The 24070-nt window shown below is 44.3% G+C and overlaps 1 protein-coding gene across 1 annotated transcript in view; it reads left to right on the top strand.

Annotated features, from left to right (window-relative positions):
• Positions 1-24070, top strand: part of UTP20 (UTP20 small subunit processome component) — a 966235-nt gene that overhangs the window by 541826 nt on the left and 400339 nt on the right. Inside the window, exons 36-37 of the mRNA XM_069229033.1 lie at positions 4708-4863; positions 5146-5286. Coding sequence (XP_069085134.1) covers positions 4708-4863; positions 5146-5286 — 297 coding nt within the window. The remainder of the gene's footprint in view (positions 1-4707; positions 4864-5145; positions 5287-24070) is intronic.

Below are 24070 nucleotides of genomic sequence, written 5' to 3'. Positions count from 1 at the left end.
GCGCTGCGTCAATGTTTCTGCAGCTCGGCTCCGGTGTGTGGATTTTCACTCTGGTTTTACCAGCTTCTCCTTCCAAGGGCCCAGGGACTGGAGTTGACACCACCTGGAAAATCGGGGATCTCAGCTAGAGAGCCCAAGTGCTGGCAGATGATGTCTTTGATGTCCCTGAGAATCCTTAACAGGAGGCAATCTCAGTCCAAGCCCTTCTAGAAACTTCACAAGCAGGATACACAGCAAAGTCCAGTCTTTGTCCTCTCTAAGGCAGTGCAGAAGCTGCAACTACAGGCCAACCCAGCAAAGCATGCACAGCAAAGGTGCAGTACTCCTCCTCATAGCTCTTCAGCTTTTCTCCTTGGCAGAGGTTCCTCTTGGTCCAGAAGTGTTCAGCAGTCCAATACTTACATTCATTTCTGCCTTTGAAGTAGGCAAACCTTAAAGGAAAGTCTTTGAGGTGCACAAGACCGTGGCTCTTTCTTGCCCAGCCACACTCTAGTAGGTTGGAGACTGTATTGTGTGAAGTCAGGCACAGCCCTTTCAAGTGCAGGTGTCAGCTCCTCTCTCCCACTCAAGCCCAGGAAGACCCATCAGGACATGCAGGACACACCTCAGCTCGCTTTGTTTTACTGTCTAGGGTGAATGCCCAAACAGCCCAACTGTCAGTCTGAGCCAGACGTGGATTCAGAAGCCAAGCAGAGGAGCAGAATGGCTAAGCAAGAAAATGCCCACTTTCTAAAAGTGGCATTTTTGTATTTTTAGATTGTGAGTTCCCAAACTCCATATCTCTTTCTGCTCCCACTGGGAAATTAGACTTAACAGGTACTTAATAGCAATCCCCACGTTAATCTACAGGAGAAATGGGCCTTGCAATAGTGGAAAACCGAATTTGGCAGTGTTTTGCTATCTGGACATTTAAAACACACCAGTACATGTCCTACCTTTTAAATACAATGCACCCTGCCTATGGGGCTACCTAGGGCCTACCTTAGGGGTGCTGTACATGTACTAAAAGGAACTTTCCAGGTTGACATGACCGTTTAAAACTGCACACACAAACACTGGAATAACAGGACTGAGACATATTTACAGAACTACTCGTGGGTGGCACAATCAGTGCTACAGGTCCACTAGTAATATTTGATTTACAGGTCCGGGGAACACATGGTGCACTTTAGCACTGGTCATCAGTGGTAAAGTGCCCCGAGTACCAAAACCAGCAAAAACGAAATCCACCACACAGTCAAAAATATAAGAAGTAGAGGCAAAAAGACAGGGGAAACCACACCAATGATGCCAAGTCTAACACTGGGCACATGTCGAGCCTGCTCCACAAGAGAGTTTTCTGCCCTCCTAGAGAGATGTGCCAATGACTCTCAGGAAGGAGGCAAATAAAGGATTACAGGCAAGGGAGATGTCATCTCTCTCTTGCAGGAAGCCACTTAGGTGTTAGCCCCAAAAGGCAGGTTTCAAATGTGAAGCCGCCTTTGAAAAGCTGATGTGAGACACCAGAAGGGAAGACAGCTCCATTTTTGAGAAAGACAGGCTGGCACAGGGATTAGAGAGGAGAAACTAGTTCCCATACCAGTTTCCCCAAGGGTGTATGTAGCCCTGAAGTAGCCACACCTAAGGGTTCGACTAGGGAGGTCTGAGCCCCAAGAGAGGGGTCTCCCCAACTTGGTAGTGGCCAGAGTGGTGCATCTTGGGATAGCCAGATGCCGCAGGAGGTAGTCACTAGGTGGGAGGGAACCTGAAAGTCCATTGGTTACCAACCACATCCAGCTGTGAGGGCATTTTCCAAGCATAAGAGCACTACCCCTGACACCCAAAATAGAAATCCCAATCGACTTGGAAGAAGGACCAAAGAAAGACTGCCTTGCTGCACCAAGGGACTAGCAAAGAAGAGGGTGCACCTGCGAGGACTACACCTCGTGGCTAGCAAAGAGATGGATTGTGCTTGCTGTGCCCTGCTCAGGAAGAAGCTAGAGCCCCGTCAAACCTAGAACATGTAAGAGCCAGCTGACCAGCCTCTGTTCACAGCACAGGTACACAAAAGCTGAAGGAGCCTACTGGGGCAAGTTGGTAGGCCAAAGACTTCCAGCCAGTACCACCACCACCGTGCAGCACTGAGGACCAAGACTCGATGCACAGATTTACACCAGAGTTCGCTAAATCTAGGAGTGCTGTCGGAGTATTGCTTGGACCCTCAGAATGTGGGTCATCAACCCAGGAAGGATTGATTTGGGACCGTGATAGCGGACAACTGGTATTCCAGTAGCAACTGGACTTCGGCTAGACTGGAGAGGAATTTGTTGGATATAGACCCTGCAACCAGGAACCCCTCACCATCTTTGTGGACCAAGGAGTCTCTCGTCAACCACGTCACATCCACAGCATCCGTTGAGCATCTTCAGCATCCTTCACCCTTGCATCAGGACCACTTCATAGGAATCTGTTACAACACGGATAAAGTGCTGGGAAGAACTGCTTTGCTGGGAATGTACCTGTTCTTATGGACCCTACTGGGCCCTCTGATTAGCTCCCTGCCAGAGTTGGTCACCTCCAAGTACTTCTGTCCAGCCACATTGACATTTAGCTGTTTTCCTTGAAAGAGTTCTAAGTGTCCAGTTCATTGACCTTGCCACGGCTTGTTTGCAGTTGAGTGAAATTGCTCCAATGTATTATTCATTGTAAAATCTCTATTTCTGGAAACCTCCAGAAGATCTTCTTCTATCTAATGTCTAAATTCTTTTAAAAATACAACCTATTTTTATAAATTGGTGACAGATTTCTTGAGTTACGTACCGGTTTCTACTTGAATTGGTTTGGTGCTGTTTAAATGCTTAACACTTGTGTAAGCATTGCTGCTCCGTGCCACAGTGACCCAGGATTGAGCTGTTGGTTTTACAGACGAAACGCAAGGGTTCCAAAGAGGTTGGTAAGTGTATTACACTGTGAGGTTGCACTACCACACCATTTCCTCACATGGCGTATGTGTTTTACAATATGTTCTGATGTTTGGACAGTTCCATGCCATAAGTTTGCTTCTACGTCCATACATCTAGGGCAGAAGCCCTGCTCCTTGGTATGTCCCTTTTTGGTCCTCTTGAGTGTTCTATAAGTCCTATATAAATAATTGAAATGAATTATCTTGAATGTGGCATCTGTAGAGGTCTGTGGTGCAATGATCAGTATGTCTTCCTAGTTTGTCTCATCTCGGTTTACCAGTATCTGTGCCTTATGTTTTTTTCAGGTCATTTACAGTTCCTTTCACCTGTTATTGTGTTGTCTCTGGAAAGTGTTGTTATTGCCTTCACTATGTCCATGCAGATTGTTTGTATAGCATTGTGCATGGGTGGCTCTGAACCTCCCTCATTTTATGTTTGCTGCATCGCAGCTGTTACCACTCCATACATAAAAAAAAATGCCTCTCCAGTGCTACATATTCATCAACTAGAGCACTAAAAATCAAAAGTATTCATCCTCCATAGAGGTCTTACATCTGAATTACCCCTCTCTCTTCCCATGTCTTAAGTCCTTTCCAGCTTTCCTTATGTTGGAGTGCTTGCACTTCTTTTATGGGAATGTCCTCTACATAGAGACTATCCATGTTTGTCCCTTGAATTGGCCCGAGGGTGTGTCTAATAATCTAGGGGGACTCTGCATTCGTCTTATTGCCACGAAGTATAGATATTGGTTCTGTTATTGTTTGTGAGTGTCCGAGTTTCCTCTCTGTTCTTGTTAATGTTTCATAATTTATGGAAATAATCTAAGCTGGTAATAGAAACATTCTTTATTAGTAATGTATTCAATTACTGCTTTTGTAATATGTGTTACCTTGACTGTATATTCTCCAGGCAGGTGTTTTTAGGAAGCTAGGGTAAAGCAAACCACATAGCAGTAGGTTGTGGCAATAATAATGGTGCATTTGACTTTACTTAGTCTATTCTGTACCTCTGCCCAATCCTATACCTTTGTTAAATCCAGTGTTAGTCCTTTATAAGGAGAGTAATTACATTTGCCAGGGTCCTGTATCTAACTACAGAACTGAGAACAGTCCAGATCACAAATTATTTCACAAGACCTAGTTTGAATTGAGGTCTCTTGCTGGAGCATACTGTGTTAAATATCAACTGAGGGTGTGATTTCTGCAAATCTCATAAAATAATGAGAATACTGCCATGTACTTTGTTTATCAGTGGGGCAGCTGCCAAATTTAGGTGTAGTGAGTAAAAAGAAAAGGTATTTTCCTTAACTAAGATGTCAAGCAAGCTTTGACAGACCATTTTAAGGCAGTCTTGTAATATGAATTGTTTTAAAAGGCTGAATCTCTCTGTAGATGTCAACTTGAATATCTTAAATGTGCAACCAATTATATTTGTATTGTTTTGTATGTACTTTGATGTCAGGTGACTGCTTCCACAAAGTAGAAGTCATTGAAGATCAGACCACTTGAAAATGCATTGTATCAGTGGTCCACACGTACCAAATGTCCTGTTTGTGGGAGAAAGAGACCATTTGAACGCAATATGTGTATAAAATCCAAACAAAAACATTTGGGGAACTGAGAGGTATTGTTGAACTTAAGCAATGAACGGTAAATTTAGCCCCATTTGAATGTGTAGACACATGACTGGGTAGTGTTTTGTGTGCTATCTACTCTATTCAGCAGACAGGTTGTTAAAGTACCAACTCCATATATTTATTTTTCAGTTGGGTGAGATGACTTTAAGCGATAATGCCAGCCTTTGTTTGATGAGCATCATTGGTCAGCTAGCCAAACTAGGTTGTAAAGAGGAGGAGTACCGTGAAATTATTCAGCAAACTCTTCTGGAGAGTATCCGTAGGGGGCTGAAGAGCAAGGCTGAGGTAAGTGTGTACAAAATGAGCAGTTAGTGCCTTAGGGGCCAACTGAATATTCCTATGTTCACCTTAGCTTACAAACCTATTACATTATTGTCCTGTTGTGGCTTCTAAACCATGGAACAATGTCTTTAATGTGCATAGCGTACTCATTATTTCCTGACGTTACACCTCACTGTTTGTTAAATTGTCTTGTACAGCCTGAGGATTTAGTTTTGACCAGTTTTATACTGAAAAATATATACATACATATAAGTATACATTTCACCCTTGACTTAATTTTTGCAGAACATCCAACAAGATTACACAACATTACTGTCCTGCTTAATTCGCACCTTCCCAAATCACCCAGAGTTTAAAGATTTGGTACAGCTCACTGACTACACTGATCCAGAGATGGACTTCTTTGAGAATATGAAGCATATTCAGGTATGAATACTTGTTTAACAATTCACATTTTCTAGAAACCAGATCCAGTGTAAGGTTGTTTGTTTAGCATGTGTTCAGGAAATTGTATGACTGATGACCAATGTGAAGCAAAAAACTATTATTTCACCTCCTGCTTCTTAATATTCTTTGTTATTTTCACTTGGGTATGGAGCTGCAGTTTTTAACACAAACATAAACTGATTCCAATCTTTCAATAAATTAATACACTAACCAGTTAACTAGGTTTTCTGAAACATGGATTGTTATTGGAATGTCTTTATACAACCAGCTGAGATGTCAACTACCAGTGGCTGCCTTCACAACGTAGACCCTGGATACACACACAAATTCTTACCCAACATTATCCAGCTACCAAAAATGTTTCCCACGTGTTAGGACACACATGTGAGAATTGAGAACTCTTCGTAACAAGCTAACACTTGATTATTCGCAATATTTAAAACTCATAAAAGTACACTTATATGAAAAGAGATAGAAAAGTGTGCAGGGTTTAGGTTTTCCTATTGCAAATTAGCAAAGTTAAATCAATTGTACATAGTTTATCTATAATAATAATTTGAAAGCATGTTTAAGATTTCCATTACCATAAACCTTATGATGGAACAGTGCTGTGAGAAGCCTACAGTGAAAAAGTTATACAGGCCTAATATTGATTGTATTTATTGTCATTTGACATTAATTAGCTCATTCCACATTATCCTAATTAGACCACAAATGCAATTTGCGTCCAAGTTCACGTTCCAATTGAGGGTGCAAATTGCAGGTTGTCATGTTCTTATCACATGCACTTCCTAGTGTTCCCTGGAGTAATATACACTGGGAAACCTGTTGGAAAGAGGAATCACATGCAGTTTTAGTGTTTGGTAAAACTGAAACCACATGCCTTTTGCTGTAACAGCATTTCCCTCCAGTAGGTTTTTCTGTCTGATAAGTCTGACGAGATTGGGAGAAGGCATACAATCTAAATTCAGATTAATATATTAAATCCTGCCTCAGCTTTCATTTTCTAATAACTTTGTCTAAGTCTGGATTGTGAAGATATTGCCCCTTAATTAAAATAATTTTATTTGTGTTTAGTGAGCAGCATGCATTGCTGTGGCAATCAGGAGGGGGCCCATGCATAGTGAGGCTAAGGTGGCACAGTAAGCCAGAAGATGTTACTGAGACCTGCAAGATGTGTGAGCTGGTTTGAGTCATTGTTAGAGAACTGAGGTCACTGTGGGAACCCCTCCGCACCTGCACTTAAGGGAAGGATTCACACTAGGATCTTTGCACCACCTCTCACCCCACTCCAAACCCCCCTACCCTCCCCCTGAGGGGACTGTGTAGTTGTGTGTGAAAGTTGTACTTACCTTTGTATTGTAAATGGTAAAATAAAACACTTCTTGTACTATTAAAGTGAATATTTGTCTGGACAGTAATTCATTGCTGCTTCTACATGTATGTTGAGCCAGCCAAGGGAGCCATGAGCTGTGCTCGGACCACCGTACCCCTGAGAGTCAAGTGCTAAAGGGGTATTAGGCCCACTTGCTCAGAATTCATAGCAGGTCATAGCCTGGACATCAGGAGTAAAAGGCTTCAACCCTCACATTTGAGCACTCCTGCTTGCCATGTGGACCTTTGAAAAGAGTTCTGACAGGGCATACAAATATTTAGGGCACTTTTGGTCACAAAAGGAATTGAGAAATTAAAAACAAAGACCTGGAATGCTTACTTTTTTATCAACCTGACTGATTCTTTTAGGGTTTTTTAACCTCTTGACGATTACTCAAACTCTTGTATGTGACTTAAAGATGCTTAGTAAATAGTACTATTTGTATACATACATTCATTTATACTTTTTTTTTTAAAGAGATAAACATTAAAATAGTAGATATTTATAGTTCAATAATGTTTGCCACATAACGGTTGTACATGTAGAGCACTAACAAAAATAAAAACAAAATAGTAAGAATTTACTATTTACTCCAGCACAGCATCTGTTCAAATGTTCTCTGGTGTAATTCATTTTTGTGACGATTAGATTGTTTAGAAACCTTCGGAATAAATATATCTGTTAGGTGATGCATAGTGTGGAGTAAGAAAGGGTTGGTCCGTTTTTGGTTAGAGGGTAGATTTGTAATCTGAGTTGTGGCATTATTAGATTGCTTGAACTTGCTCAAAAGATTTTAATGTACAGAGGAGCACTGACACAGTAGATTTGATACAGTGTGCCTGTAGGTCTAACAAAATCGAGATGGGCCAGAAATTGGTCCTTTTGCGGATCTTGCAATTGCACTGGCTTGTCTTCATGATCTAAAACAGTCTATTACCTGACCCTGCAATTTGTAGAGGACATCACAGATCTTTTCAGTTTGTAGTCAGCTGTTTTCTTGTAGGGATAGAAAGAAACTCTAAAACACCCTTGCTAATTTATGAACTAAACAAAACAGCAGTGGGTGAAATGCTTGAATTAATTTATTAATTTGAGCCACTGGTAATTTCTTGGGGCTGAATCCGAGTCTTTCATTAATTTAGTCACCATGCCACCTCTGACTAGACCCAGCTGTATGCAAATCATTCTTGGCTGTGCTCCATTAGGAACAGTCCAGCGCAAACTACCAAGCCAGACCCTCTCTGAACCTGAAGGCAAGCAACCAAAGGTTGGTTTCACCCTGATTGTGGCCTGGCCGTCAGAAGCAGCTTGGTTCTTTCCTTTTTAATACATATAACTCACCCCTAAGGTCTGGGTAACTTTGATTTAGAAAGTAGGACATGTGGGGTTAAGTTTTACATGTCCTGGTAGTGAAATATTGCTATAGTCGTTTTTCACTACTGTAAGGCCCATATATTTCCCATTGACTATGGGAACAGATGGAGATATGGTGTTTACACTCCGATAGTGAGACAAAGAGGACTGGGTGTTGGTAGGATTGGGCATCATGCTGGGATGGTTAAGGGCAGGGCTGTTCCTTGCCCCACTTACTCTTCAAAGGGCTTGCCTCCTGCGCGCACAAAGAAACCTGACACTAGTCTTTTGTTACCTCAGACTTCTTTGATCCTTGACAGGGGAAGGAAAGATTGTTCCACCAGAACTAGATGTGGGGGTAGTATAGGGAATTCTCCCTACTTCAAAGGCTAGCATCTGGTGTAAATACTGGGCCTGTGGACATTGCAGAAAAAGGACTACCTTGTTCCCCAGAGGACTCCTCCTCCTGTTTGTCACCTCCCTTGTTCAGTAGAGGACTCCCCTGCTGCTTGAGGATTGCCTTGACACCCGAGGGCTGCCCTGCTGCTTGAGGTCTGTCCTGATCTCTGAGAAGTAAGACTGAAATGCTCACTTCATCCCAGGCTACCTAACTGTCTCCATGGTTCAGTTGGCTAACCTTCTATCTGAGGTAGAGGGACACAACAAGTTCTAAGTTTATCCTTGCAACTACCCTGCTGACCTGTCATAATGGACCTGCCTGAACCCTACTGGGCTCTACCACAGTGAGTCCTTGATCCCTGGGAGGTGCCTCCCCAGGTTTTGGACTCTTGGCTGGCTTCAGAGTGCGCTTATCTTCAAGAAAAGGAGAAATCCTGAAGTTTTCAGCTGTTTGTGGTGTCCGAGATTCTGTCACTCGTGAGGACCATCAATGCGAAGCTCCGGTGAACTTGACTGTTTGCGGTGTAGCGACTACTAGCAATGCCCAGCAATACCATGCCGCTTCTTTGTGCAATACACTAATGACTATCCTCTATACCAGCGTTTCCCAACCTATGGTCCGCAGACCCCCAGGGGTTCGTGACACATTCCCAGGGGGTCCGCAGGCCTGGACCAGCATGAAGGCACTTCTCAATCTGAGCCCTCTGCAGAAAAATGTGTGTATTTTTTCATTGGGTTATTCATTTGTGCGGCAGCTTTAAAAGCACTGCAAAGTTAATTGTAAGCTTTCGGACAAAAATAAAAGTGTCAACTCTGGTGATTAATGTACCTGCTGGAGAGATGGGAGTTTGTCTATTGGCAGATTTGACTTATTGGAGGTAGTGCAGATGGTTAATATGCCAGATGCAAAGAACATGTATTATGCAGTGATCCACATTTTATGTGCATAGCACAGTGGGTTACCACTTTTGTCACAGAGATTCTTTTGTTATTGTGCAGTTCAAAAGTCACAATCATAATCTAGCACAGTGAGTTATGAACTGCCAACAAAGAACTACATTGAACAAATTACAAAATTTCATTTATTCCAATTCTTTCATTACTGCTAAAACAAAATGGTTTGCTTGCATAGGAGTACGCTATTATTAAAACCAAGGCTAGCCACTGTGTTATGTTCTGAATCCTGAGTTTGTGTTTCTCCAGACCAAGCGCTCTTAGAAAATGCCTAACAGTATGGATGAGGTGAATCCTACACCTTGTAGTCCCCTGTAAAGTGTTTTGACACCCTACACTGGTATGAGAGGTGCTATAAATCAAATTAAATACATGTGACAGAGAGGCAATGGAGAGATGAGAGGCCTTTATGTTTTTTCTTCCTTTGCTCACCACACATTAAATTAAAAAGTTTATGTATCAAAAAAATAAAAACAAAAATCGCTTGGGAAATGTAGAATGTGACTTGAGGGATTCAACTTTCCTAAATAAAACAAAACATTGAAAAGTTAGTCGCCAAGATGCAGCACCAATTTTCCCATTAAAGATTCCAATTTTTGCTATTTTTTCCAATATAAAATAATGATATGTTTACTAATTTGAGTATTTGTTCGGCGTGTACTTGTTTGTGTATTTTTTGCTAATTACTGTTTTAATGTTTGAAATTTAAATCGTAAAAATTTCTTGGGGGTCCCCGGCTTCCAGTAGTAATTCAGTGGGGGTCCTCCGGAGTCAAAAGGTTGGGAAACACTGCTCTGTACCTTCCATGACCCTTGTGGCCTTCACCACCATGCAGAACTCTTTCTGCCAGACTTTGATAAGGCTCTTTATTAGCAGGACTAACCTGGTCCCTTTATCTAGCCCACGGTCAGCCTGAACTTGTGACTTTATCTGGTTTACCATGACCAAATGGCCACAAGTGGTGTGCTGTGCTTACAGGCGCTATAGTTATCAAAACCTTCAAATGTAATATCTCTGGTTGTATTGATTGATATTTGTTGTGCTGGTATAATTTTAGCTATTAAAATGTATTCTATTTTTCTACGTTTGATTGGGATTTTTCTTCTGTTGTGTTTTCACTTTATTGTTGTTTGTGTTCTGCATAAATACGTTACACGTTGCATCTACGTTAAGCCTGACTCACTTGTGCCAAGCTACCAGAAGGTTAAGCACAGGTTAATTTAGTGACTTTTTTGGTTCACCCTGATAAGGATTGTGGTTGCTGCCAAGTGGACCTTCCACCAACCAATAACCGAATCTCTTACAATCACTATCAAAGAGGCAGAATTTCTTTAAAAACAGAATCCCACCATTATTTTTGCATGATTCCAAAAATTCACAAAGAGAAAGTACCACCACCTGGAAGATCAATTGTGTCCAGCATGAATTCAATTTTATAACCACTCTTCATCTTCTGTGACACCTTTCTCACCCCTATGGTAGAAAAAATGCCATCCTTTCTTAGACACACATGATCTCCTAAACCTCCCAGATAAGGAAAATTGGAAGATACGAATTGTCTTCCTATTGCTCAATGTGGAAGTTCTATAGACAAGCATCTCCCAGGACACAACTTGGACAGTCATTGAGGAACTATGAAGGGCATGTCTGTGGACATCAATAACACCAATCAATTTCATCCTGAAGTGTACTAAAATGGCATTAAAATAAAAAATCTTTAAATTTAGTGCAGATGGGACATTGATGGGAGCACTTTTGCTCCAAATTTCGCCTGTCTCTGCATGCACAATTACAAAGAGAATTTAATCTAGAATGACCAAGGTCCATTCAAATAGGAAATTGTACTATGGCAAAGATTCTTCAATGACATTCTGGTGATATGGAAAGGGAAAATATCTAAAGCAGAAGAGGTCTTAGCATGGATCAGTGTTTAGGACCGGTATCTCAAATTCACCCACACAGTGTCAAAAAATGAGATCTCCTTCTAGATCTAACCATCAACATCAAAGAGGGCACCTTTAGAACCAACACAGTTCACAAAAAAACAAATCCTAATAGTCTCCTAAGTTATGGCCACTATTACCCAAGATCTTTATGTACAAACCTGCCACACAGACAATTTCTGTCATTATACAGGAATTTTAACAGGATAGAGGATTATGAGAGCTGAGCAAAATCCTATCCAACAAAACTGTGGACCAAGAGCTGCCCACTCAGGATAATATGCAAAGCAAAACAATGGGCTAGAAACAACAACAGATAAACTCTACTAAAGACCATACCAAAAGTGTCCTCTGAAAAAATGTGTTACAACCTACATACCCCTCTCCAACAATGTAAAGAAAATCATAAATAAGAAAATGAGTATCCTCAATTCAGGTAACCTAAACTTACCTAAATTCCTGTTCTACTTTAAGAGATCTAGAAATTTGCAAGGTGAACTAATCCACATCAGACTGCAGAAACATACAGAGGTAGAAACAGTAACTCTACTATGGGGCCCTGTAAGGAAATGCCTCCTTGGCATGGTTACCCCCTGACGTTTTGCCTTTGCTGATGCTATGTTTTGAATTGAAAGTGTGCTGAGGCCTGCTAACCAGGCCCCAGCACCAGTGTTCTTTCCCTAACCTGTACTTTTGTATCCACAATTGGCACACCCTGGCATCCAGATAAGTCCCTTGTAACTGGTACCAAGGGCCCTGATGCCAGGGAAGGTCTCTAAGGGCTGCAGCATGTCTTATGCCAACCTGGAGACCCCTCACTCAGCACAGACACACTGCTTACCAGCTTGTGTGTGCTAGTGAGAACAAAATGAGTAAGTCGACATGGCACTCCCCTCAGGGTGCCATGCCAGCCTCTCACTGCCTATGCAGTATAGGTAAGACACCCCTCTAGCAGGCCTTACAGCCCTAAGGCAGGGTGCACTATACCATAGGTGAGGGCACCAGTGCATGAGCACTGTGCCCCTACAGTGTCTAAGACAAACCTTAGACATTGTAAGTGCAGGGTAGCCATAAGAGTATATGGTCTGGGAGTCTGTCAAACACGAACTCCACAGCACCATAATGGCTACACTGAAAACTGGGAAGTTTGGTATCAAACTTCTCAGCACAATAAATGCACACTGATGCCAGTGTACATTTTATTGTAAAACACACCCCAGAGGGCACCTTAGAGGTGCCCCCTGAAACTGTATCCAACTACCTGTGTAGGCTGACTGGTTCCAGCAGCCTGCCACACTAGAGACATGTTGCTGGCCCCATGGGGAGAGTGCCTTTGTCACTCTGAGGCCAGTAACAAAGCCTGCACTGGGTGGAGATGCTAACACCTCCCCCAGGCAGGAGCTGTAACACCTGGCGGTGAGCCTCAAAGGCTCACCCCTTTGTCACAGCACCACAGGACACTCCAGTTAGTGGAGTTGCCCGCCCCCTCCGGCCACGGCCCCCACTTTTGGCGGCAAGGCCGGAGGAAACAAAGAAAACAACAAGGAGGAGTCACTGGCCAGTCAGGACAGCCCCTAAGGTGTCCTGAGCTGAAGTGACCCTAACTTTTAGAAATCCTCCATCTTGCAGATGGAGGATTCCCCCAATAGGATTAGGGATGTGACCCCCTCCCCTTGGGAGGAGGCACAAAGAGGGTGTACTCACCCTCAGTGCTAGTAGCCATTGGCTACTAACCCCCCAGACCTAAACACGCCCTTAAATTTAGTATTTAAGGGCTCCCCTGAACCTAGGAAAACAGATTCCTGCAACTACAAGAAGAAGGACTGCTGAGCTGAAAAACCCCTGCAGAGGAAGAACAGAAGACACCAACTGCCTTGGCCCCAGACTTACCGGCCTGTCTCCTGCCTTCCAAAAGAAACCTGCTCCAGCGACGCTTTCCAAGGGACCAGCGACCTCTGAATCCTCTGAGGACTGCCCTGCTTCGAGAAAGACAAGAAACTCCCGAGGACAGCGGCCCTGCTCCAAAAGAACTGCAATTTTGTTTCAAGTAGCAGATTTAAAGACCCCTGCAACTCCCTGCAAGAAGCGTGAGACTTGCAACACTGCACCCGGCGACCCCGACTCGACTGGTGGAGAACCAACACCTCAGGGAGGACCCTTCGGCGACTCCAAGACTGTGAGTACCCAAAGTTGTCCCCCCTGAGCCCCCACAGCGACGCCTGCAGAGGGAATCCCGAGGCTCCCCCTGACCGCGACTGCCTGAACTCCATTTCCCGACGGCTGGAAAAGACCCTGCACCCGCAGCCCCCAGCACCTAAAGGAACGGAACTCCTAAGCAGGAGTGACCCCCAGGAGGCCCTCTCCCTTGCCCAGGTGGTGGCTACCCCGAGGAGCCCCCCCCCCCCCTTGCCTGCCTGCACCGCTGAAGAGACCCCTTGGTCTCTCATTGAAAACCATTACAAACCCGACGCGTGTTTGCACACTGCACCCGGCCGCCCCCGCGCTGCTGAGGGTGTACTTTTTGTGCTGACTTGTGTCCCCCCCCGGTGCCCTACAAAACCCCCCTGGTCTGCCCTCCGAAGACGCGGGTACTTACCTGCTGGCAGACTGGAACCGGGGCACCCCCTTCTCTCCATTGAAGCCTATGTGTTTTGGGCACCTCTTTGACCTTTGCACCTGACCGGCCCTGAGCTGCTGGAGTGATAACTTTGGGGTTGCTCTGAACCCCCAACGGTGGGCTAGCCTGGACCAAAAACTGAAACCTGTAAGTGCCTTACTTACCTGTTAAAAATAACCATACTTTACCTCCCCCAGGAACTGTGAAAATTGCACTGTGTCCACTTTTAAAACAGCTTATTGTGTTTTATGTAAAAAGTATACATGCTAATGTAATGATTCAAAGTTCCTAAAGTACTTACCTGCAATACCTTTCAAATATTACCTGTAGAATTTGAACCTGTGGTTCTTAAAATAAACTAAGAAAATATATTTTTCTATAACAAAACCTATTGGCTGGATTTGTCTCTGAGTGTGTGTTCCTCATTTATTGCCTGTGTGTATGTACAACAAATGCTTAACACTACTCCTTAGATAAGCCTACTGCTCGACCACACTACCACAAATTAGAGCATTAGTATTATCTCTTTTTGCCCCTATCTTACCTCTAAGGGGAACCCTTGGACTCTGTGCATGCTATTCCTTACTTTGAAATAGCACATACAGAGCCAACTTCCTACAGGCCCTATAGTAGTAAGTGGACATTACCCATGGGGCAACTGTAAAATTTGTCATCTAACTGAACCAACAAATGAAATTGACCTGGGTTTGCCACATAAATGACAACATAAGAGGCATCCAAATTGAAATGCAGATAATTGTGTATATCTAGTTCAGTACCCGTGCGTTCTGTAGTACATATGCACAATAACAACATTGGTTAATTCCAGAGTCAACTAACATAGAAGCACAATAACATGCCTCCAGACTGCGACAAAATTGACAAATAATTACATTGAAACAAATCACACTCCTAATAATTTGAAATGGCTGATTTTTGAAAAACTACTGTAAGGACCAATCTTCCAAGAGAGACTCCTGAACGAGGAACAACTTTGGGTGTTCAGGTTACATACAGATGAAAAGGGTTTGAATGATAAGACACCCTAGTCCTCTATTGTCAGGGAAATGACTTGATTGAGCACCTGACAATGAAAATTTGTATACTGCCAATCTAGTTTCAAGGACATTATGGTGACCATAACAAAATACTGGTCACTACCTCTGATACTGTACGACTACTTAACCACTAACCATAAAGTTATATATGAATATCAACACATGAGGTATATCTTAATCTAACAGACATCTCATTATACATATGAGAATTTCAGGAATTACACATTAACTGGCATTAGTATATTAATAAGTACCTGTCTGAAAGTAACCAATGACAACCATCTTTTTGGAAAGTATCTAGCACAGATAGTACTAGCCTGTTCCGCATAAGTGAATCTGTTCTTCCATAGAAGAGACTCTTTGCATTCCACCTCTAGTCTATCGAATTAACAACATTACAGTGTCGGGAATACCCCAAGGTGAGGTTTTCATCAACCACCATCTGTAGGGACTCATTGAGCACCTTTATTACTCCCAATATCACAGCAATATAATGGTTACAGGAAAAGAACCAGTTCAAATATTGGCCCGATAAATCTTCATATTTACAAAAACATATATACCACCCAGTGGGTAGCATTTGTAATGCAATAATAATGTTTCAGAGTGTTTTCCGTTTACAATGTCTACAACGTAGCCTGGTATGTACTCTACAGCACCACAGGAGATTTTAAAATACTGTAATCATCAGTGCGAGATTCCACTCCAAGAGGGATGCTCCCACATCACCTGACATCATCTGCAGGATGACTCAGCCCAAAGGAAAGTTCAAGTAAAACCCCTAGACTCCGATCTCTGACTCCTCAGGGAGCTCGGAAGCTGGTAGGATTCCACTACTCGTCTCTGAAACTGAAGTATGTAGTTCTTTTTATGGCAAAGCACTCTTGACAGCCTACATTTAAGTTCTACCCTACCCCAACCATTTCTGCAGTAATTGCTTTTTCCTGTAAGTTGCTGTCAGATGAGAAGCAGCTCCGATTTACTCTATGAAGTCCATGAAAGACAACCCAATAATTATGTGCGTATTAAAAAGCATGTCTTTAAAAACTACCACTGAATTTGTGTTCTGTGATCACAATTATCAAATGCTTGTGGTTTTAAGAATTAGAATCAATGGCGGTATAAATGACCTCCACCATTTCGGATGGATGTATCTTACAGGTTGTTTTGCCAAAAAATTCTCTCTTAGGGTTACAGGGGCACTGAGAACTCCAACATGAGATGTAAATATTCTATGTTTTATAGATGTGTCATCTGGACATCACTGAACATCCAAACACATTGCATTGAAACACATAACAGTAGATCAGGGTAACTATCATCTGGGCCTGAAGAATTGTTGCAGACCCATTACAGGTTAGTAAGACATGAAACATGTTAACCACTATCTGGAACCAAGAGATCCTCATTCCTGCCAGCTGTTTCATATGTATTTTTAATCTTGCCATGGACACTCAGTAAAAATGAAAAATAAAATCTTCCTAATCTACCACACTGCCTTCACTATTTTAGGCACCATTTTATGCTGTGGCAAACGTCCGGCTCCGAGATCATAATATCTTCGGCAAAGAGCCCCTTGTGAGGCCTGCTGGGTGTTGTAGCCCCCACACAGAAATGAGCGCTTACTGATGATGAAGCATTGCGCTTTGGTGAGTGAGGCTGCGTGCATCCTAAATAGAATGGCACCAATCACTGTGTAATTCCTAAACTCTCTAATTGAGATTTAGTTGATTAGTGAACAGCATACTCATTTTTTATTTCTATACGTCTGGGGAGTACATGTGCTTGGTAGTTCAAAAAATCCCTCTCCCCTCGAAGCCCCCATTTGTTTGTTTGAGAAGTACTCTCAGACAAACCAACTGTTCTTTTCAGGAATGATTGCTTAAACAGATTTATGGTAAGCTACCATTCATTCTGTTATAGGTACAGATAATAGGCTGGTGTTAGGCCTTTGGTTTGTAGGTATGGGGTGCTCTGGTTCAGTATTTAACCGCAGGTGATCCACTACTCACTGGAAACTGGCACCCATGAGAATCAAATTGATATTTGAAAAGGGAAAGAACTGGATTAGTCAAAGATGTTTTAGATAACTGTAGGAAGCTGGCTTTCTGTATGGTGCACTAAAAAGAAGTACACTGTGCAGAGAGTCCAGGGGATCCCCAGTAGTTTTGCAGAGGCAAACGTAGGTAGGACTAATGATCTATTTTCTGGTATTGTAGGCAAACAGTTAGGTTTATCAGAGGCTAGTGTTAAGCATTTGTTATACTCACATAGGCAATAAATGAGACACACTCAAAGAATAAATTTGAGACCAGTTTTAAAAAATAACACTTCGATCTATATATACTTTAAACTGAAGAACTTCGTAATAAGGTAAGTACGTTTTCAAGTATAAATACTTTTATGTTTCAAAAATCGTCACTTACTGCAATTTCAGAGTTCTTCAGTGTTCACCTATGGGATGAAAACACATTCAGCAATCAAGCACTTATTGATGACTCACAGGACCAATCTGGTAGACTTGCGGTAAGTACTGGGCAAGGGTCAGGACCACACCAACAGGCCACTCTGGGCAGGACTAGGGTGGCTTGGTGCAGTATGTGTTGGGTGGCCATTGTATTTCAATAGGAATTGGTCTCCGTGGATTTAGGGTGCAGGCTCTGGCGGAGGTTTGGTGGGAGGGGAGGATGCAGTCAGGGACAACCAACTGGTAGGTCACAAACGTGGGATGCTCGGGATGTAGGAGCATCCTTGGTCCTATTCACCCGGGCCGGGGGGTGGCGACGGATGCAAGGATGTCCTTTAGTGTCCGGTTTCCTTGTCCTGGAACACTTGCGGTTGTTAGGTCCGGTGGTCTGAGGCAGCAGGCATGCTCGTGGAGTCCAGGAGGGATGAATCCATAGTGGATTTGTGCTCAAGGGAGCCGCATGACGTGGCTGACACCAGGGGTCCACTTCAACTTAGGCTTGCGGTGACAAGTGCTGTGGTTGCTTCAGGTGTCAGGTCTCTCACTGTAGCAGCTGCAGGAGAGGGGGGTCTGCATGCAGAGGCTGCAGGCGACTTCAGGGAGTCCAGGAGGGGGGTGAAACCCCGATGGACTCGGACTCTGGATAGCTGAGGGAGCTTGTTAGCACTGATGGTGCACTCCCACCGGGGTTGGTGATGGCGAGTGGGGTGATGACTTCAGGTGTCTGGTCTTTGCCGTTCCAGAGGCTTCTAAATCCTTTCTTTGGAGTTGATTGTAGAGCAGCTCACAGGAGACTCGAGTCTTTTTTTAAAGCAGGCAGTCTTCACAGTTTTCTGGAAGTTCAGCTGCAGGACAAGGGGTCTTTTTGGTGCAGAGTCCGTCAAGAAGTGCAAGCAGGCTGGCGCTGTTGGTACCAGGTCGGCTGCTTCCTCTCCTCTTCTGTGGGTGCGTCCCTTCTCTGTCCTTTTCCCCAGAATCTGAGTTCTACAGTTTCAGGGGTGCCAAGTAAATACTCAATTTTGGGGCCTTACAGGGAGTGCCAGGTGGTAGCCACTGGGCTTACCATCTTTAGGGTGACAACACACTTTCTATGACCACTTCAACAGGGAAGAGGGCATAACCCTAACCCTAGAAGTCTAATTGCTTCCAAAGATGGAGGAATTTAAAAAGTAGTGTCCACTTCAGCTTGTCCACCTTTGGGCTGGGACTGGCAGGAAGTAGGCACACCTTCTAATCTGCGTAATGTTCCCACCTGTTCTGCCACCAAGAGTGGGGTCAGGACAGGGGGGGTTGGTCATCTCCACCATCTGGAGAGACCTAGGTCTCATTACAAAGGCGGCTAGGCCTTTAAAGCTTCCTGCCCTGGAATGTCCATCCTGGCTGGGTGTGGTGCTAACACTTCTGCCCAGTGCAGGCTTTTGTCTCTGGCCCTCAAGAGTGCTGGCTCTCACCTTTGGGGGATAGAAACTTGTTTAAGGTGGCTCAGCTGGTCAGGAGCAGGCAGTCAACACACTAGTAGCTGGTAGGTTTTCAGGAGGCACCTCTAAGGTGCCCTCCGGGTGCATTTATTAATAAATCTCTCACTGGAATCAGTGAGGGTTCATTAATCTGAGATGTTTGATACCAGACATCCCTGGGTTCAGAGGAGCCATCATGTGGCTGGGAAACTTGTAGTGACCAGTGTCAATCACATGTATTTAAAATGGCTTCCCTGTTCACATACTATGTCTAAGAATGGACAGAGACATAGCAGTGGCATATCTGCTCCTGCATTAATGCCCTCACATTTGTCCTGATGCACCCTGCCATAGGGGGGATTTACACCTGGCACATGCAGTGGTAGGGGACCTAGTAAACAGGGGTGTGTGACAGGTCATGTTTTCAACTTTACATGCTCCAACACAAGTAGTCTGCGTTAGCAGCACTGTGTGGCTTTGGTGAGGGTCCCTGGGGGTGGCACAACTGGGGCTGCAGCCCTCAGGGACCTTCCGTAGTACCCTAGGCGCCATGGGTACCATTTACTAGGGACCTACAGAGGGTGCTAAAGAGTGTACCAGTGCCAGAGAATAACTGCAATTTTGGTAAAGAAGTCTGCCACTGGGGAGCTGGTGAGCAGGGACCCAGTGCTATTTCAGCCAAAGTCACATCAGATACCCGGCAAAAGTGGGGGCTAGCCGTACCAAAAAGGGTGCTTTCCTACTATAACCATAGTTTTTATGTTATTAGTCTGGATCCCTTATCTCATCCAGACAGGATAATGAATGGATTTCAGTTTTTTAGAACTGACCATCAGCTATGAGTCTTAAGAGAATACCAAAAAATATCAGGTGTTTAGATAACTGATCATATTTCATTTCATAGTTTCCCATGCATAAAATGAAGCGGGGGACAAAGTGTTCTCTCCTTGATAGTTATGTGGCTCTAGACAATAAAAAGGATTGTTTGGGAAGGACAGTAGAGGCTAGGGCCAACAGATGCTTAGAGAAAGCACCCCTCACTTAGTTCAGTCACACTCACATTAGATCAGAGATTTTGTAAGATGGTTCAAGGCAGTAGACTATATTACTGAACAAGACATCTAGACACAGGTTCCTCACTTTTGAATTTTCACCTGGGCCAGACTAGATCTGGAAACTTTGCTGCAACAAATCTTACATACAATTAGGTGGTGCCTCCTTCCACCTACAGAAAATGTCAACACAGATGTGTGTATATAGGCACCACTCCTGTTAGCTGATGTCATTGTTGGAGATCCAGACCTCTGCCCACGGGACCAGCACTGGTGCTGACTGTTCCTATAGCCCATTTTCTGGCCCCTTCTGACAGAACACCAAGACTCCACATCTTTGCTGGGTTCTGTATGGCTAGGCACTGGCCTTGTATCTAGAGGCACAGCTTCCGGATTTGACCCACACTCTAATTTTGGAACCATACAGGATCTGCTAGATCTCCTAGATCTTGGCCGGTGTCATGTTACAAAATCACCAGACACAACTCCTAGCGTTGGAGGACTCCATATAGTGTCACTTGCTTCAACTCCAGTCTGACAGATGGCTGGATCCTTTTTTGAGTTTGATTCTTATTCCTCTTGATGAAGATGATGACAAGGATGCGGACAATTTCCTCTTTATTTCCCCTAAACTAATGCTGGTCTTTATTTGGACATGCAAAGTGCTAGTGCTCCTGACGCTTTCACTGCTACTGAATTGGACACACCTGTTTGCAGAGGTGCGAGAGCTTCAGTTTCCAACTGTTTAGAGTAAGGCAAATTTGCTCATTAAATCTGCAGGGTGGAGAGGGAAGCGCATGTGCTAGATGGTGCTTAGTCTATGCCAGTGGGTGGTCTTTCAAGGGATTCCCCTGATGGTTAGCTGAAAAAAATCAGAAGATGCTATCTGATCGCACCAGGAGGTGGTTCAATGCATATTGGCCTGACGGGCTCCCACCTGGCAAGCTACCTCAGTGCCATTGTGGGCAAGCAGATGGTTTGTTATCTAGATGACCACGAATGGCTCTTGTACACAAAGGTGATACAAGGTGTATTAACCACATGTGGTGTGTGTTGAGTAGATCTTTTTGCTGGTGCTGAGAATAGTCAGTGTTATGCCTTTTGTGCCCTGTAGTTCCATTCTCTGGGCTTCTTGGGAGGTGAGTTCCACCTTCTGTGTCACTGCTTCCCTGAGTTCTGGAGGGCATCAGAGTTTACTCGGCTTGTCATGATTGCCATGGAGTGGTATCTGATAACCACTGTGCCTACCTTTTTGGGAGGACCTACTATCCCAGTAGAGCGTAGATCTGAGCCCAAACCTCCACAACTTACACTTCTATGCATTGAATATAATCGGCTGAGGTGTTTTGACCTGCCTGCAGAAGAGGAGGATGTGATTTTGGCCATGTGTCTCGTGTCCACCTATTCAGACTGTTCTGGCCACTGAGCAAGGTTTGTGGCCGAGTGCATTGAATATCTGATAGAGGCTTCTAGCTGCAGACCTTGCTGGCCAGAGCAGTTTTTCTGATGGTGGCCTTACAGCACCACACTTGGCAGAGAACATCTGGATTTTCAGGGGATGTCCAGGCAAGCCTCATGGACATGCCCTTCTATGGAACTTATCTCTTTGGAGAGAAGGCAGACTCTGCGCTGGATCGCTACAAGCATGCACGGGTTATGGGTAAGCCCTGGGCCCATGACACCTTGCCCCAGTCTGCCTTTCATTCCGACTCTGTGGTTCTGGTAGCCAGAAGTTGTCTGCCACCAACCCCCTGGAAGCTGCTGCCTTTGAGCCCTCCTACTTTGCTTCTGCAAGACCATGGGTGCCCAGTTGGAGGGAGAATCCAACATCATCTCCTCCACTAGAAGTCCATTACATCAGACTAATGGGTTTTGCAGATCATTCAGAGGGACTCCCTCCTTTTCCAGTCTTTCCCTCCCCTTTCCTCCATCAAGAACGGCTGACGGTGGATCATCTGATCTTGCTCCAAGAGGAAGCTGTCCTCTTTGGCTCTCCAGGCCAAAGGGACAATAGAAAGGGGTCTGATATCAGAAGTAGGCAGAGGTTGTTATTGCTGCTTCTTTCTGATACCCACAAAAAACAAGGGTCTTCAACCTCTTCTAGAACTCTGAAACATCAATCTCTTCCTTAAAAAGGAGAAATTCAAGATGCTTAATTTGTCTGAGGCCTTGCCTGCCCTAGACCAAGGACTCTGGCTAGTAGTTTTGGACTTGCAGAAATGCATATTTTCACATCCCCATCCTGCCTGCCCGCAGGTGTTACCTCAGGTTCAAGGTTGGCCACAAGCACTTTCCGTTCACCGAGCTACCATTTGGCCTTACCAGAAGCCCTCAGGTGTTCACCAAGGTGATGGCTCATCTGCGCAGGTAAGGGGTTTTAGTCTTCCCCTACCTTGCCATCTGGCTGTTGAAGGTGGCGTCACCCCAGACTGTCGCCTTCCACCTTCAGACTACGACATACCTCCTGCATTCGCTGGGGTTCACTATAAACATGCCATATTCACACCTGACTCCTTCTCTGGCGCTCCCTTCCATTAGAGCTGTTCTGGACACAGTGCCGTTTTGGGTTTATCCTCCTAAGCAACAAGTCCAGGATAATTAGGTTATGATACTGATCTTTCAGCCTCTCTCCTGGATTTTGGTGAGCTTTCCTCTGAGACTGCTGTGTCTCATAGCCTCCTGCATCCTGATGGTGAATCATGCTAGATGACATATGTAGGCTCTGCAGTGGGACCTAAAGCTCCTGTGGGTGCAGCATCAGGGGAATCTCTGTGACATGGTTCAGATCTCGGAGGGAACTGCAAAGGGCCTGCAGGGGTGGCATACAAATCACAATTGGGTCAAAGGCAGACTCCCTTCCCCAAACAGATCTGACAATAATGACAGATGTCATTCATGGGATGGGGCAGCCATCTGGGAGAGGTGGAGGTCAGAGGACTTTTGTCTCCAGCGGAATCCAGGCTCCACATCAACTTGTTGGAGCTTTATGTGTGTCTGGCTACATTGCAAGCATTTGTCCCTTTGTCAAGGGGAAGTTAGTGCTGATGTTCACGAACAACACACACTGCCATGTGGTACTGCAAAAAGCAGGGTGGGGTGGGGTTGGGTCGTGTACACTTCAAGATGTCTGTGGACATGGCTGGAACAGCAGGGCATAACCCTGGTGGTTCAGCACCTGGCAGGTTCTCTGAACACCAGGGCAGACAAACTCCGCTGTCGATGCCTAGCAAATCTTGAGTGGCGTCTCTATTTTGAGGTGGCACAAGGATTCTTTTAGCCGTGGGGAGAGCCTTGGTTAGATCTCTTCCCCTCTGAAGAGAACGCGCAATGTCCGCCATTTTGCATGTTGGATTTTTCGAAGCAGCTACCGCTCTGATACTCTTCATCTCAAGTGGAGTTAATGCCTCATGTATGTCTTTCCACCCATGATTGTACATTACATCTTGTAGTCCTGCATTGACTATGTATTGGTTTCAAGGCATTGTTCTGCTTTCCTACTTATCTCGTAATAAGAGCTTACAGAACATATCAAGACTGCACTTCTGAGTTCAAAAAAGACATTTATTGTTGTTAATTCTTCCCCACCCACAAGTTCGTGAGAGACGAATTAATAGATTTCAAGCACAAAAGTAGTCACAGCATTAAAACAAAATATATTTCAGTTGCAATGTACACAGCAGGTTATATTTATAAGATATTGAATGCAAAGCAAAACAAATACTTCACCGTGTGAGAAACTATTTACAGCTTCATCTTTCTGGGGTCTGCAAGTTGATGACTCCGGTCAACTGCGAGAAAGAGATTATCTACCCACACGGGAGACTGGCAACTGGCACCAAGTTCCAGTCTGAAGTCAGGCAGATTCGATCTAATTCTCTGAAGCCCGAGTCATCCGTTACAAAAGTGTGCCCCCTCCTCTCAGACCTGGGAAGACTACGCAAGCCTTTGGAGACTGGCCAGATCTCCTAGACTCCTCCTCCTCCCAAGCCCGAGCAAGAAGGAAAACACCAAATGTACCCTCTCTTATCAGGTCTAGTCTACTGTGTGAAGAAAACAGCTTGGTTCATCTTGTGGAAAAACACAGCTTG

This window comes from Pleurodeles waltl, chromosome 4_1 (assembly GCF_031143425.1).
Source record: "Pleurodeles waltl isolate 20211129_DDA chromosome 4_1, aPleWal1.hap1.20221129, whole genome shotgun sequence".
In the NCBI taxonomy this organism is placed as follows: Eukaryota; Metazoa; Chordata; class Amphibia; order Caudata; family Salamandridae; genus Pleurodeles; species Pleurodeles waltl.
Note: the sequence above shows the minus strand (reverse complement) of the source record. Positions and strands in the feature narration are given on the sequence as shown.